General features: G+C 34.7%; 1 protein-coding gene across 1 annotated transcript in view; it reads right to left on the reverse strand.

The window, feature by feature from the left end:
- Positions 1-5,882: 5,882 nt before the first annotated feature.
- Positions 5,883-16,124, reverse strand: part of LOC149137676 (uncharacterized) — a 51,700-nt gene continuing 41,458 nt past the window's right edge. Inside the window, exon 2 of the mRNA XM_089355906.1 lies at positions 5,883-6,238. Within this exon, the coding sequence (XP_089212032.1) occupies positions 6,123-6,238 (116 nt within the window). The 3' untranslated portion in view covers positions 5,883-6,122. The remainder of the gene's footprint in view (positions 6,239-16,124) is intronic.

The raw sequence follows: 16,124 nt of genomic DNA on the forward strand, positions 1-16,124 counted from the left end.
TTAAATCACTTCTATGTGTAGACACTGAAAAATCATCCCATGATAGAAATAAGATGACAAATTACTATTCAACAGAAGCAAATCTCAAGACCTTTACAGTTTTTATTTACTCCATAAACTAGAATTATTTTTCAGAAATATGTCAAAAATAACACCTCAGTTATTCAACCCATGAGACCAATAGTCTCTCTAAGGATGCTATTAAATGAATGTTCCTTCACTATGAAAAATCAAGACTTCTCAGAGTAACTCCTGCTAATTTGCATATTCTATACAGTAAGAACTCAATAAATAACACAGCTCATGCAACACATTCTACACAACGAACAAAATATTAATATAACACAAGAAGCAAAGTAACACATATACCATGACACAGCTTAAAAGCATGAGGGATGAAACTATTGAAAAACAGATGATTTGACCCAAGGTAAATTTATATACAATGTGTGCAGCTATCAACCCAAGTGCCAACCCCAGTGGGATTTAACTCTGAATGTAAGAGTGCAACTAAAACTGTATTTCTGCCTTTGATCACCAATCCAAGAGACCATTGCTAAACAGTGAGATGATTTTATTCTTTCAAAAGAAGCATTTGAAGGCTGAGCAGTTGTTGACAATCAACAAGAACTAAACATTTCTCCTGATAGAGTATTCATCTTACATATAAAATGAAAAAATGGCTCATGCTTTGTGACTATCTAGTATTCAGTATTAATCTAGAAGGAAGATATTTGTTCATTTAACAAATACTTGCTTACACACATTCTTTAGACCGAAGTCCCTCATTATACTGTGTCTGCATTGTTTTAAGAACAGACTTCTTACAAATAAGAAGCACAAGAATATTTTGAATTGGAAACAGTGCAGTTTTTATGAAACAGTTTGTTATTTAGGAGAATGCATCCAGAATCACTCAGATGAATTTGCTTGTTCTCAAAAAAAAAAAAAAAAAAGACACAAAAAGTGTTATTTTATAAGAAAAGGTTGTTGAAAGAGGAGTATAGAGAGATAAAAGTTGCTCCAAACTGAAGGACCAAATACAGAGATAAATTTAGTATGGTCTGGAAAGCAATTAAAAAAATGAAAACAAAGAATAGTTGCTAAGGTGCTGAATGCAGCAGCTATGCAAGTTATTTGCCCGATTTATCAGGTGGTTGTTATTTAGCCCCAGGTCTTTTATGACTGAGCTGATCTGTGATCAAAAGCATTCCAATTGTGACAGTCTTGTCTTTATTGAAATACAGTGCACTAAGAATCACATTACTCAATGTGTCCTTTCCTTTTTAAGATAGTAGAGTTAATGAGAGAAATTTGATATTTGTAACAGGTTGAGCAACTATGTAAACATTTCCCTGTTGACTAATATTTTATGTTGTAGTGTTTAACCCCAGCTCATTCCTATTCAGCAGACCTATCATCAAAGACATTTTAACAGTGACCATCCCAATTTTTCTTTTCTTTTCTTAGATATTTGTTTATTTATGACATCAACCAATACAGCCTTCCTTTTTTTATAAGATGGTAAGGTGTGATATGAGAGAGATACAGCTGCTATTTCGTATACAAGCTGCTATTTCGTAGTGTAGTAAATTGCAATCTTTAAGAACTAACACTACAGTGTAGTAAAGAACAAAGAGGATGTACTGGAGAGAAACAATTAAACCCAATGGGCGAATAAAGTGATTGAGATATGCAACAGAATATTTAAACTTAGACTAGCCTTAGAAAATGAAACAGCAACTATTATCTCTATGCTCCTCAATCGTGACTACCAAATGAACAGGTGGACTGTTTTTATGATGTTGTTTTACAGACTGCCTTGATGACAAATGACAGTGACTTTATCTTTGTGGCTGGTGACTTCAACAGACATGTTGGGCAGCAAGGCTGTCAGTGCTACTTTGACAAATATATACAAAAATTCACAGTTAGAAAATTTTTCTTTTCTGTTTTGTCAATATTTCACCAGGCACCATATATGTCAAGTAAAGTAGAAAGCTTGACAATGCTTAGCTACTTGTCAACTCAACTAGAATTAAAACAAAATGTTCACAATGCCAAATATGTCCACATCACAGGTGCAGGCATGGTTGTGTGGTAAGAAGCTTGCTTCTCAACCACACGATTCCAGGTTCAGTCCCACTGCATGAGACCCTGGGCAAGAGTCTTCTGCTATAGCCTCGGGCTGACCAAAGCCTTGTGAGTGAATTTGGTAGACTAAAGCCTGTCGTGTGTGTGTGTGTCTTTGTGCCTGTCCCCCACTACCACTTGACAACTAGTGTTGATGTGTTTATGTCCCCATAACTTAGCAGTTAGGCAAAAAGCTGATAGAATAAATACTAAGCCTGAAAAAAAAAAGTCCTGGGGTCAATTTGTTCAACTAAAACCCTTCAAGGTGGTGCCCCAGAATGGCTGAAGCAAGTAAAAGATGAAAGTGTAGTAGTGTAGCAATTCTTAATTTCATTAATAGAGGAGGCTGAAAAGATTGGCCATAAGTAGGTTTTACTCTTCTAAGAACGAGTACAGTAACCGTCAACAGACAGCCATGTTTAAATACCATTTCTGAACCTCGTTTTTAGTTGGCTGTAGTAATATTAACAGTAGTGAATATAACATGTATAGTTATAGTAATAATATCAGTAATTATTGTCACAAAGTGTGTGTGTTTATGTCCCTGTAACTAAGTGGTTTGGCAAAAGAGACCAATAGAATAAGTACTAGGCTTAAAAAAAATAAATCCTGGGGTTGATTTGTTTGACTAAAACCCTTCAAGGCAATGCTCCATCATGATTGTAGACAAGTTTCTTTTGAAACAAGAAAAAAATAAAAGATAAATGAAAAGATCAAATCAATGATGCCAAAGCAGGCAGAGTCAAAACAACCATGGCAACACATCTCATACTTGTGTGTGTGTGTGTGTGTGTGTGCGTGCACGCACACACATGTGCTGTTATTTATAACAGATAAAGCTATAAATAATAGCATGTAAATACTGGGTTAAAAAAAAAAATTTGATAGAAAGAGTTGAAGGCTGCCTGTGAGGCCTGAACCAACGACTGTAAATATGAAAGACATTCTACCATTAGATCAAAGCAATCCTTCAATTTCCTATATTCATTCTTATGATGTCAATAATATATCATCATCATCCTTACCATTTTAAAGCCACTTATCCATGCTTACATGGATTGGACAGAGTTCATTGAGGCAGATTTTCTACATCCAGATGCTCTTCATGTAGCCAGCCCTCACCTGTTTTTATATACATACATCATATATTGTATATGTACACACATATATACATATTTACACACACACACAGAGTGTAAATAAAATTATCCTCTGATCTGAAGAAAATCTAACAAAAGCAGAGTCATTTTTAGCTAACTTAAATACATAACTCTTCCTGACTCTAGGAAGGTTAAAAACCCCCCAAAAAATAAACATATTATTCAGATATTACATTCATAGAAATATACTGATGAATAGGGATTCATTTTTATTTCCACAATTTTCTTGGGTTGTTTTTTAGCTTCTATTAACTGTACCACTGCTAAAATGTCTTGCATGACTTAAAAATTTGCCAGTTTATCATGTTAGTGTCAACTGACATGTGTAGACTTGATTATATAATAATTGTCATGACAATGATTACACTAATTAGCTCCCTTCGTTTGCTTTTACATTCATTTTTCCAAGCTAGCATCGGTTAGCTAGCTATATTGTTAAGACATTGTTTTTGCAGCCAGGGTGTCCCTCATGTCATTAACCCTTACCTTTTTTCAAGCAAGGGATCTTTTACTTTACACATCTGTGAAGGGGCAAAACGAGCAGGTAATTTGTTGACAAGGAAAATGACAACAGCATCACCCCTTACAGTTCATGATCTTTAGAGAGCCACATCTGTAAACACACAGACACACACACATAAGTTTCTATCTACCAGATCTACTCACAATGTTTTAGTTGGCTCAGGGCTATTGTAAAGACACCCAAGGTGTTATGTGGTAGGACTGAACCTGAAACTACATTGGTTTGGAACTAAACTTTTTAACCCTACAGCCATTCCACTAAATATATATATGTACTCAGGAAGACCCATACTCCACAGCAGAAGCAATAAGACTGGTCCCTCCATTGGTGAGGATTGACCTGCAAAAGTCCTGGACCGGTTCTACATAAAAAGTACTTGTGGCATTGTCATGTAAAAATGCCTGTGTGGTGCCATGTAAAAGTGCCAATGCGGTGGCACGTAAAAGCACCCAGCACACACTGTAAAGTTGCTGGCGTTAGGAAGGGCATCTAGCCACAGAAACCATGCCAAATCAGACTGGAGTCTGGTGCAGTTCCTCAGCTTGTCAGGTCTGATCAACCCATCCAGTCCATGCCAGCAATGTTAAAAGATGATGATGATGATGATTATATATATATATATATATATATATATATATATATATATATATATATATGCTTCCATTACCTAGGTGACCAAGTCAGTAGCAGGGGAGGGTGCGCTGAAAGTGTAGGTGCTACAATAGGAATAGCCTGGGTAAAGTTCAGAGAGCTCTTACTTCTGCTGGTGACAAAGGGCCACTCGCTCAGAGTAAAAGGCAGACTGTATGATGCATGTGTACAAACAGCCATGCTACATGGCAGTGAAACATGGGCCGTGACTGCTGAGGACATGCGTAAGCTCGAAAGGAATGAAGCCAGTATGCTCCGATGGATGTGTAATGTCAGTGTGCATACTCTACAGAGTGTAAGTACCTTGAGAGAAAAGTTGAACCTAAGAAGCATCAGTTGTGGTGGGCAAGAGAGATGATTGTGCTGGTATGGTCATATGGCGAGAATGGATGAGGATAGCTGTGTGAAAAAGTGCCACACCCTAGCAGTTGAGGGAACCTGTGGAAGAAGTAGACCCAGGAAGACCTGAGATGAGGTGGTAAAGCATGACCTTCGAACATTAGGCCTCACCAAGGCAATGACTAGTGACCGAGACCTTTGGAAATATGCTGTGAGAAGACCTGGCAAGTCAAGTGAGACCATAACTCGTGGACTTTGCCAGGGGTGTAGCCAGCCCACTTATGCGTACCTTTCCTTCATTGGACACTAAACTTTGCTTGTGAAGACCTGTTGGGGCAAATTCGATGACTGGCATCCGAGCCAGTGGAGCGCTAACAGCACCATCCGAGTGTGATCATTGCTAGAGCAGCTGTCTGGCTCTGTGTTGGTAGCATGTGAAAAGTACCATTTGAGCGTGATCGTTACCAGCGTTTCCTTACTGGCACAAAAAAACACTTGAGCGAGGTCGTTGCCAGTGCCGCTGGACTGGCTCCTGTGCAGGTGGCACCTAAAAGCACCCACTACACTCTCTGAGTAGTTGGCATTAGGAAGGGCATCCAGCAGTAGAAACTCTGCCATATCAGATTGGAGCCTGGTGCAGCCATCTGGTTCGCCAGTCCTCAGTCAAATCGTCCAACCCATGCTAGCATGGAAAGTGGACGTTAAACGATGATGATGATGATGGTGCAGTTCCTCCGCTTGTCAGGTCTGATCAACCCATCCAACCCATGCCAGCAATGTTAAAAGATGATGATGATGATTATATATATATATATATTTATATATATATATATATATATATATATATATATATCTATGCTTCCATTACCTAGGTGACCAAGTCAGTAGCGGAGGAGGGTGCGCTGAAAGTGTAGCTATGTATATATAGTTGAACCCATGCTAGCATGGAAAATTGAGTTATGATGATGATTATAATATAAAGAGCTGTTTGTCTATCCAGACACGACAAAACAGAAATCAATCATTAAGTATATGCATAATTAGAAATTACAATGACTATGATGATAAATAAAGCAGTCAATTTTGAGCAACCAAAAAGATTTTAGCTGTTTACATATTATTAAAGAGGCTGTACTTTTCTGGTCTGTTCTTTTTTTTATGAAATACCAGAGTACATTAGAAAAGCATTTACTTTGACTTATACCAATTACAAAAACTTTAAATCAAACAGAAAATGCTATGCATGAAGCAAAATTTAAAAAAAAGCTGCTTTTCTCTATAAAATAAGTTTATCAATAAATTATTTATTAAATGATTTAATAGTACTTACCACAGGAACAACATACAAAGCATTTTGTATGATATAAGTTCCCCATAGCCTGACATGCCTCATTGCTACCAGTCACCTTCTCATTACATTTGAAACATTGCCCTGAACAAGAAAAAGCATATATGTATTATAATAATACAAAATGTTGTTTGAAATACAAAAAATTATAATTAAATAAATCAACATCATTCATTAATGATGTTTATATTATTAACATCAGAAGGATAAAAGGTAAAAATGATCTTCATGAAAGATAAAGCTTTAAAAAAATCTTTAATGTTTATTTTGAAAACTGTTATAATTTTGCAAACACAAGAATGATTGAGAAAATATTCTTATCAAAATTTTTAACTTCAAAATGGATTATTTTTTTCAGTTTTCAAGTGAAGTATACCAGTAAAGTTTTATTTTGTCTCCCATACATCACAAAGTAAAAAGATAGAGAACCACTGCCCCAGACAGAGGATACATATTATAAAGAATTTAATCTGATAGGACGAGAGAGAGAGAGAGAGAGAGAGAGAGAGAGAGAGAGAAAGAGAGAGAGAAAGAGAGAGAGAGAGAGAGAGAGAGAGAAAGAGAGAGAGAGAGAAAGAGAGAGAGAGAGAGAGAGAGAAAGAGAGAGAGAGAGAGAGAAACAGCAAAAGAGCAAGAGAGAGCAGGAGAGAGATGGTGGTGAAGTGCCTGGGGATACTGACAAGTAACAAGGATCAGAGCATAGATGTGATGGGAGAGTAAGGATGAGAGATAAATGGTAGTAATTGCCAGGGTATGCCCTCAAGGTACGGAGGTCATAATACATGTGGTCAGGCATTGCCCAGAAGAGAGTGGGGATTGCAGTGACCAGCAAACACCCAGGTATAAAGATAGGGTTGGGTAAAGCACAGCAGGGAAGGGGAGTGGGAGACAATCATAATGTATGAAGAGGAAATGTGAGGAAGAGAAAGATGCAGTTTGGTTTCTTGGAGTAGGGTGTGTGAAAAGTTTGTTACATGTGGGTGGGACACAACACTTCTAGCACTCAGTTCCACTGATGTTGGTGGGTCTACTCTAGAACCTCATATTGCCAAACATCTCAGTTGCTTGTCGTTTCCTCACTGATCCCTAACATCCGGAGATCAGTTCTCAAGACTTCATTCTATGTCTTTCTGGCTCTCCTTCTTCCACAGGTATCATTCACTTTCAGTGACAAGCACTTCCGTATACAGCTGTCTTTACTTATATGCAGCACATGTCCAAACCGATGCGTTCTCCTCGCCTGCATGCCACATTTAATTCCCCTTGTGCCTAACTTTTTTCCCAACATTGCACAGAGTTGGTCATTTAATGTGTATTATGAAATTTTTAAGTTATTATTTCCAAGTGCTTTTTTATGAACATTCTCTTACTTAATGCAGAAATCCCACCCCCAACCTGCAAGGAAATAAATAAATAAAATAAAAAATTTTTAATGAATAGAAAAGAAAGGAGAAAACGCTAGGTAAAACAAATGTATGTGCGTGCATACATGCACACACATACATACAAAACTGCCAAAAGTTTGGGAACTAAGCCAAAGAAAGATGCATCACAGGTAAGAGGTATATTTGCAAGACAAAATAAACAAATGATATAAGGATAAAAATAAATGTTGGCCTTTGTGTAATCTCTGAAAATTAGAGCAACTCAATAACACAGGTCTGCAACCAAAAAATTGTTTCACATTTATTGGGTGAAACCAATTTTTACCAGCTGATTTTAAAAATTACAAAAACAATCATCAATGTTACACAATAAGGCATGATTAATCCAAAACAATGTGAATAAATAAGCATTACTTTTAACAGAATAATGTGAATAAACTATAACAGTAAAACTATAAATAAACTTTAACAGTAAAACAAATATTGTTGGACTCTCAGTGGGTTATGAAGGAAACATAAAAATTTGGTGTTACTCTTACACATGATTAAATTCCAAGATCACAACTGAATGATTTGTGGTGACTTGAAAATAATTTGCATGTTGCTTGGACAAATAGTCAAGCTACATAAAGTGTCCTTGTTTCTTGTGTGTGGTCTAAAAAAGAATGGCCTAGTAGGGATATGCTCACATAAGGAACAAAGAATATTCTTTGAGAAAGTTTGGTTGACCCAAAATGGGGTTCTTTTGTCTCCTCTACATCTAAAACTTGGCCTCATGAAGCAATTTGTAAAAGCTCTGCCACAGGATGGAGAGGGCTTCAAGTATTTGTATAGCAAAGTTCCAAGGTTGAAGAGGGTGTATTTATAGGACTAGATATAAGGACACTTGTCAAAGATGAAGATTTTGAAAAATCTAAGTGATTCTCTAAAAAAGAACTTGGGTAATCACAAGCGTCCAAACATGATATAGTGGGAAGAATGCTGACAAAGTTCCAGGACTTAGGATGTAAAACGAGCATTATAGTTTGTTTTCTATATGCTCATTTGGATTTCTTTCTGGAAAATCTGTGAATGTGAGTGAGGAGCAGGGGAAAGGTTTCATCAGGACACATAGGAGATGGAAAGAAGCTATCAGGAAAGATGTAATGTCAATATGATGGCTGACTACAAGGTGGCAAGCCGGCTGAATCATTAGCATGCCAGATCAAATGTTTAGTAACATTCCGTCTTTATATTCTGACTTCAAATCCTGCTGAGGTCGACTTTGCCTTTCATCTTTTCAGGGTCAATAAAATAAGTACCAGTTGAGCACTGGGGTGGGGGTGGGGTCGATATAATTGACTTGTCCCACCCCCCACTCAAATTGTTGATCTTGTGCAAAACCTGAAACCAGTATGATGGCTACTGCTGGATTTTGCATCATGATTGTCTATCAAATGCTCACAAACGAAAGAGTTCCTGGCATTGTTTCCAAGGGAAAGAGAATAGATTTTGAGGTGCTGAACCTAAAACATAATTGGAACCCTTGTAAAAATCTATTTTCTCACCTTTCAATTACATTTGTGTTATTTTATTTTGCTAAATGAAGTATCAAGTTCATTTTTATTAGTTTCATTTTGTCCTGCCATATGTGGATTTACCTATACATAATAGTATATTTTATGATTAAATTGTGAGAAAACCTTAGGTAATGAGAAAGTGCTATTTTGATTAGCATCACAAAAACACATGAAGTAACCTACAATTATCAAAACAATTTTCAAAAAGTTCCATTTTATGAACCTGTGTAATTTGCATCTTTATTAATATTTAACTGATAATAAACTAAATGAAGCAACAATCTAAATTTCCAGAATCTATAAAATAGTGAAAATATCATGTAACACTTAATGAATCACTGGATCACCACTTAACATTTTTCTTTTCATATAATGTATTGAGACAAGTGCATTTGATGGCTCTTATCTTCTGTAGACAATTGATTATAGCTAGTGAGGAGAAGTAACATCAGTGAAATTATTAAAACTGTGAATCAAATTTGGTGTCAGTGGACACTTAAACCATTCTAGGCTGCATTGTGTCAGGAGTCCATTCTGATGAACAAAAGAAATGTTTGACATATTTTTATATTACTGAAAAACTATATAAACTTTTGTTTGTATTTATTTAAAATCATTTTCACCTTACAATATGCCAGCAAAGAAAATGTGTGGCAACAATAATGTATTTTTGTAATTTCAAAACACACTGGTTTACTATTTGACCTACCTACGCTGATCTTTATCAACTTATCAGTACTAAATCTTCTACAAAACAGTTGTATCTTTAGATTATAGGCTTAAAAAATCTAGTTTCCTTACATCACATCATATTAGGAAAATTGCATCGCACACCACAGAGGATATTAATTGATAAATAATTACATTGCCTTATGGTGTATTATGGTATTTTCTGGGTACATGAAAATTATTAACTCAATCCCACCAAATGATATATTCAGAATCATTGACTGATAAGTAACAGCCTGGGAGAGCATTCATGGCATAAGTTATTCCAAAGATGAATCAGATCCAACTAGGTCAAATTCCTGATTCTTCAGAGCTTTAGGAATTGCTTATAGGCCAAAAATTATTTTAGAGTAAAGCTCAATATATCTACTTTACACATAGATACACTTATAAAAATAACATGCAGGGATAACAGAGGAAATATCTGGATCAGTTAAGTATATTAAGAACTAAAAGTATGGTTATGAGCAAAATAAACTAAAGTTCAAAAAAATAATAAATTGCTTGCAGCAGTACAGATTAAGATAGAGTGGTGGACTACCAGAATGGTTAGAGCATTGGGACAATATTTGTTCCAGCTCTTCCATTCTGAATTCAAATCTTTGTAGTGTCAATAAAACAACACATCAATCAAGTGTTCATTTAAGTGACTGCTGATCTGTGACAATAGCAATGAACTAGCATGGTATTAAGTACAGCCCAAATCCATGTCCAACTGTAGGGATCTAACAACAGGTGAAGTGACACTTCAGTTGGCATTCATCGTTATCACATCAATATTATCTACTTGTAATCCCTTATGTTATTGCAAAACACACACACCATTGACTTACACATAGTTCTCTCTCTCTTACGTTCAAGCAGACTCTTAAAAAACAAGTTAATGTAAAAGAAAAGCTGCAAGATTCAAAACAGATAATGGATACAACTAGCTATTATACCGATGTATGATGAAATAAATTTAAGAATATTAATGATGCTGATATTTTTATTATGGCTGGGTCAGAGTAGGGAGAACAGCACTTATGACCTTTTGCCCAGCTTAAAAGACTGATGACGGAAAGGGTGAAAAAAAAAAAAACACAGCTCAATTGGTTGAAGTAGTAGGAAACAGCACATAAAGACAATGAGTTATCCTTTGACCAGAGACCTAGTCTGAACACTTACAACAGAGTTATCTCTGCTAAAGACTAAGTAACAATGTAAATTCCTGTTGGAAAAGATTTATTGTACAAATTTTATATAAACATATATCAAATTCAGAAAGGAAAAGAAAACTAAACAGTAACAAAAATATTCTATCTTTTGCATGTTAATTTTCTCAGAAAGAGAAATTATTAAAAATAAAATTTAAATTGTTTGATACTTAAAAAAAAATCGGGGGTGGTCCTTTTAAATTTATATAATTCCCTTGTCATGCTGGAGCAGCAACTTTAGTCAAATAAATCAACCTCAAAGTTTATTTTTTAAAAATCTGGTACTTATTATATCAGTCTCTGTTGCCAAACTGCTATGTTACAGGGATGAAAACAAACCAACACCATTTGTCAAATGGTGGGGGTGACAAATACAAACACACATACACGTTATATACAACAGGCTTCTCTCAGTTTTTGTCTGCCAAATCCACTCATTAGGGTTTGGTTGGCCCAGGACTATAGGTGAAGACACTTGCCTAAGGTGCCACACATGTTGTTGGCCAAAATAATTTCTAAATATATCTCCCTTGAAAATTTTTTTAATGACTATAACCAAAGTAAGACTAAACTCCAGCCAACATTCATGAGTGATGACTTGACAGTATATATATATATATATATATATAGTTGCAAGTAGATACAGATACCCATTCAGCCATCTCATATAAGACCTAATGGAACATCCAAGATGTAACCACTAGAGAGCAGGCTGTACTAGCTGGTACTTTTTTTTTAACAAACTCAGAAGAATGAAATACAAAGCGGACATGGGCAGAATTTGAACTCAGACTGCAGAGAACTACAACAAATGTTACAACACATTCTGTCTAACACTAATGAATCTGCCAAATGAATGTCTTACATATATATAAGATAGTTACAAGTCTCAGACATTTTTCATTGTCATAAAAATTAATTTAGGAACTCTGTAAGATTGAATAACAACTTTTACCTACTAGGAAGATAAAGCTTACTATTATTAGTGTAATTATCTACTAAATCATATACTAAAAGATGTAAATAGTACTTTTCAAAAATGAAATAACCATCAATGACACCCATATAATGTTAAGCTAAAGTGACTTAAATTTTATAGAAGCTCTAAGACTAGATAGCATATTTGAACTATTTTTAAGAATTAAGAGAAAATGGCAATCTGTTATCTAATTCAGTAACCAGCTGTTTATCATTGACTTGAATTAGTGTGCATAGAAGCCATAACCTTCTCATTTTCTCACTAACATCTGGAACTGTAAGTTTACCTACATATCTATTTCATTTTAACTAACAGCTACATATATTACTATTTCAACATTGTGACAGTTATTGGCAAAGGTCCATTTCTTTCCCTCAGAAAAAAGTTTACAATTATTACAGCTGTCTTCGAACAAGTAGCAGTTTGCACTGAGAAATAAAGAATTCAATTTTGAAGCTGATTATTTACACACACACACACACACACACACACACACACACACCCACACACCATACATGATGTATGCAGATGTGTGTGTGTGTGAGTGTATAGAGAAAAGAAAATATAAGCAACTTGACGAAATTGTATTCTTCAAAAAAGAAAATTTTTATTCGAAATGTTTGTGTACCTAACAAAAGCCAGCCTTAAATGACACTAAATATTTATCAAGTTACATAAAAATCAAAAAACAATATATTAAGAACTAGAAATATATATAAATAAAATAAGTCCATTAAAAATATGATTTCAAAAAGGAAGAGACAATCCTTATCAAGCTGAAATATGACAACAATGTTAGATTTTGTAAAACCTACAAACTATTTCTAAAAAAAGAGAATTGTTGTTTTAATCTCCATGCTCACATAAATCAAGACTCTAAATTTACTATTTATTTATTTATGTCATACTTTTAAAATATTAGATGTAATAATTAATAACAATTGCCATGAACAAGAAAGATTTAAGAAAACATACCAAACATTCTACTGGACATATTGTTAAATATATTCACACATAGTTTCTGTAGTTATAATCAACTTTTATCTTCAATTATATATATATATATATATATATATATATATATATATAACTATTCTACACTGCAAAACAGTCTGTGAGCAGTTTAGTCACACATTTTCTTAATATTGGTACGATGAGTAATTTCTATTCCACTAAAAGGAAATGGCCTCTAAAGGCAAAAACCAAACTGGTAAAGAGAGGGAAACAAAATTGCTACTTATGAAGTGCATGGAGGATATGCTTATCTTCCCAACTAAACAATACTGTATAGTATAATATTGGTTTGTTTGTGTGCGAGAGTGAGTGAAAGAGAGTGGCGGGGAGAGAAAGGGAAAAACAATGAAAGAATAATGATATATGCATATATATTTTACATTTGACCAGATACTTTCAGGAAGTAACATAACAAAAACAAGCCTCTTTGATACCAGAATCATGTTTCTGTATGTATACAGACACATTTTAGATAGACAGAGAGGGAGAGAAAGAGCACGTTGATATACACATACACAAAGCTGAGATACTAAAATTACAAGTGTCAGTATAATGTCCTTTTACTGCCATTATGTCTACGGTGGATGATACAGCTTAATGTTGAAAATATTCTAAGCAACAAGAAAACTATAATTTGACCATTTTGTTCAGGACCTATTAGCCAATAAGTGATCATTTTCTTTTTCATTTCATGGTTATCTAGACAGTCAAAAAATGTTGAGCTATGTCACCACATAACACCAATTCATATCTTGCTAGACTAGTCATTTAGAATGAAGTGCTCTAGCCACAGATACAGTGCAGTGGCGCTAATAACATGATATTCATGCTTTTCTTCAATGAGTCGGTAATAAAAATCAAATGAAATAGCTACTTCTGGTAAATAAACCCTTATTATAGATTTTACAAAGAACTGATATACAACTTGACAATCACCAAATACACACACACATTATGTATTGCTACCAACATATCCAATAACAAAAAAATTAGGTGACTTATTTAATCTTTCTTTACTGAACTGATTGTTTGTGTATCCATTCTACTATGTCAGAAATTACTATGAAGTTAGAAAAACCAAATTTTATATTTATGACTACAAAGAAAAATAGTCATCTGCAATTTTTTTTAAATTTTGCTTTTCTGCCAAGTTATTTGTATACATGCTGAGTGATCTTCAGATTATATGAAAGCCAAAATGTAATAGAAATATAGATTATTCAAAAACTGGAATCAATTACTCAAAAACGAAATTCAATGGAAATACAGACAAGTCCTGTATAATGGGAAGTGCTGTACTTTAGAAAACTTTGTCTTAACTTGGGAGTTCTGTAATGCAAAATGTATTTTCCCATTGGCTTCTCAGTTAATGGAAGTCAATGTACATGGAATCAATGTAAAAATATTTTGCATCACAGCAAGTAATGCACCACTTCCAGCATTCGCTCTTCAGAAGAGGAGCAGTTGGGAAAAAGCCAAACTTGCTATTTTCAATTTGGCTTCGTCTGTCCTCACCTATGATCATGAATGTTGGGTAATGATCAAAAGAATCACAAATACAAGAAGCCAAAATGAGGTTCCCCCAAAGAATTTCTGGAGTAATGTTACTCAACAGGTGTAACTCAGAGATCAGGGAGTCTCTCCAGGTCACTACTTCCCTGTATTGAGGGCTCCAGTACTACGAACGTGTGATTAGAATCTCACAGGAAAGAATCGCAAGATAGATTCTTCAAACTAAGCCAACCAAAAAGTGACACAGATCAAGAATGAGATGGTTAGATAATATCCAGTCTCTGTTGGTTGCACTTGGGAATCCAGCCAGAAAGTCTGACAGTTGCTTCTCATAGGACCATATGGAGGAGAAGCCTGAGGACTTTATCCCCACAACCCTCATACGAAGAGGGTGGAGAAGATGGATGGATGGAAATTCTTCAATAATGCAGGGGAATATTGATTGAATTAGTAGTACGTGTTACTATAGCTTCAGATATTTTCCACCTCAACTAACTGCACACTTCATTAAACTTCTTTTTGAAAAACATGCCAAGATCATTGCAGTTGTCTATCCTCTAATGCTACTGATGTCCAGTTGCATTTAAACTCAGCTATTCTTGTGAATTAATGTTGAACAATTAGTAAATCTCACTTCTGCTTCTTATACATATACCCCATTAGATTTGTGACTGGGAGAAGCTGGTAAGTCCCATAGTTTAGTTTTCCATTACACTTAAGACAGTAATGACTCCCGGATAGTATTTCACAATGAAATGCTGATTTAAGCTTTTCAATTTGATAACAATCAAAGCAAAAATTTTAACATTAAATTATTTTCTAAACAGTATCATACACAAATAATTTAAAAAGCAAAAAATTATCAATTTTATTAAATAAGACTAGTAATGAGAATGCAATATGTCATTAATGAAATCTGAAGCAAGTTAATTTGGTGCACAATTAGGTGCTGTTTACATGCCTTAATGATGAATTATACAGAGGATAGCTAGGAAAATGGAAGTGTTATTTTATCTTAAAATATCATTTTCAGGGTATCAAGTGACATATATTAATGATGACAATAAAATCAGATATGTTATTTTAGAAAATGTAAGATGCATTATGTAAAATTGATTCATTGTTACGGTAAATTTGAAAAAAAGAGAAGAAAAAGACAGAGTAAGAGAAAGGTTTGTGTGTGCACGTGTGTGTCAATTGTCCAACCTATGCCAACATGGAAAACAGATGTTAAATGTTGATGGTGGTGATGATGGTGGAGACACGGAGAGAAAGGGAGGGAGAGGGAAAGAGAGAGAGAGCTGAAATAAAAGATAAGGATTAAAAATCTGTATCAAATTATTATCAGTGAAATGCAATGTTTCATATTTTATCTAAATTTGAAACTCTATGGAAAATGCATTGTTCCAATTCAGGCCAAATATTTTAAAACTGATGTCATACAGTTGACTGACTGTACACTAATTCCAATGTTTTTTTTTTTAATTCAAGATAGAATTCTCTAAAAACATTTTCCTGTATCCACTTTTAATGTTGATGACAACTCATTTCATCACAGTAAAAGTCTAAAATTTCCAAATTCCCTCTAAGTACAAC

Source organism: Octopus bimaculoides, chromosome 1 (genome assembly GCF_046866305.1).
Source record: "Octopus bimaculoides isolate indiv1 chromosome 1, ASM4686630v1, whole genome shotgun sequence".
Taxonomy (NCBI): Eukaryota; Metazoa; Mollusca; class Cephalopoda; order Octopoda; family Octopodidae; genus Octopus; species Octopus bimaculoides.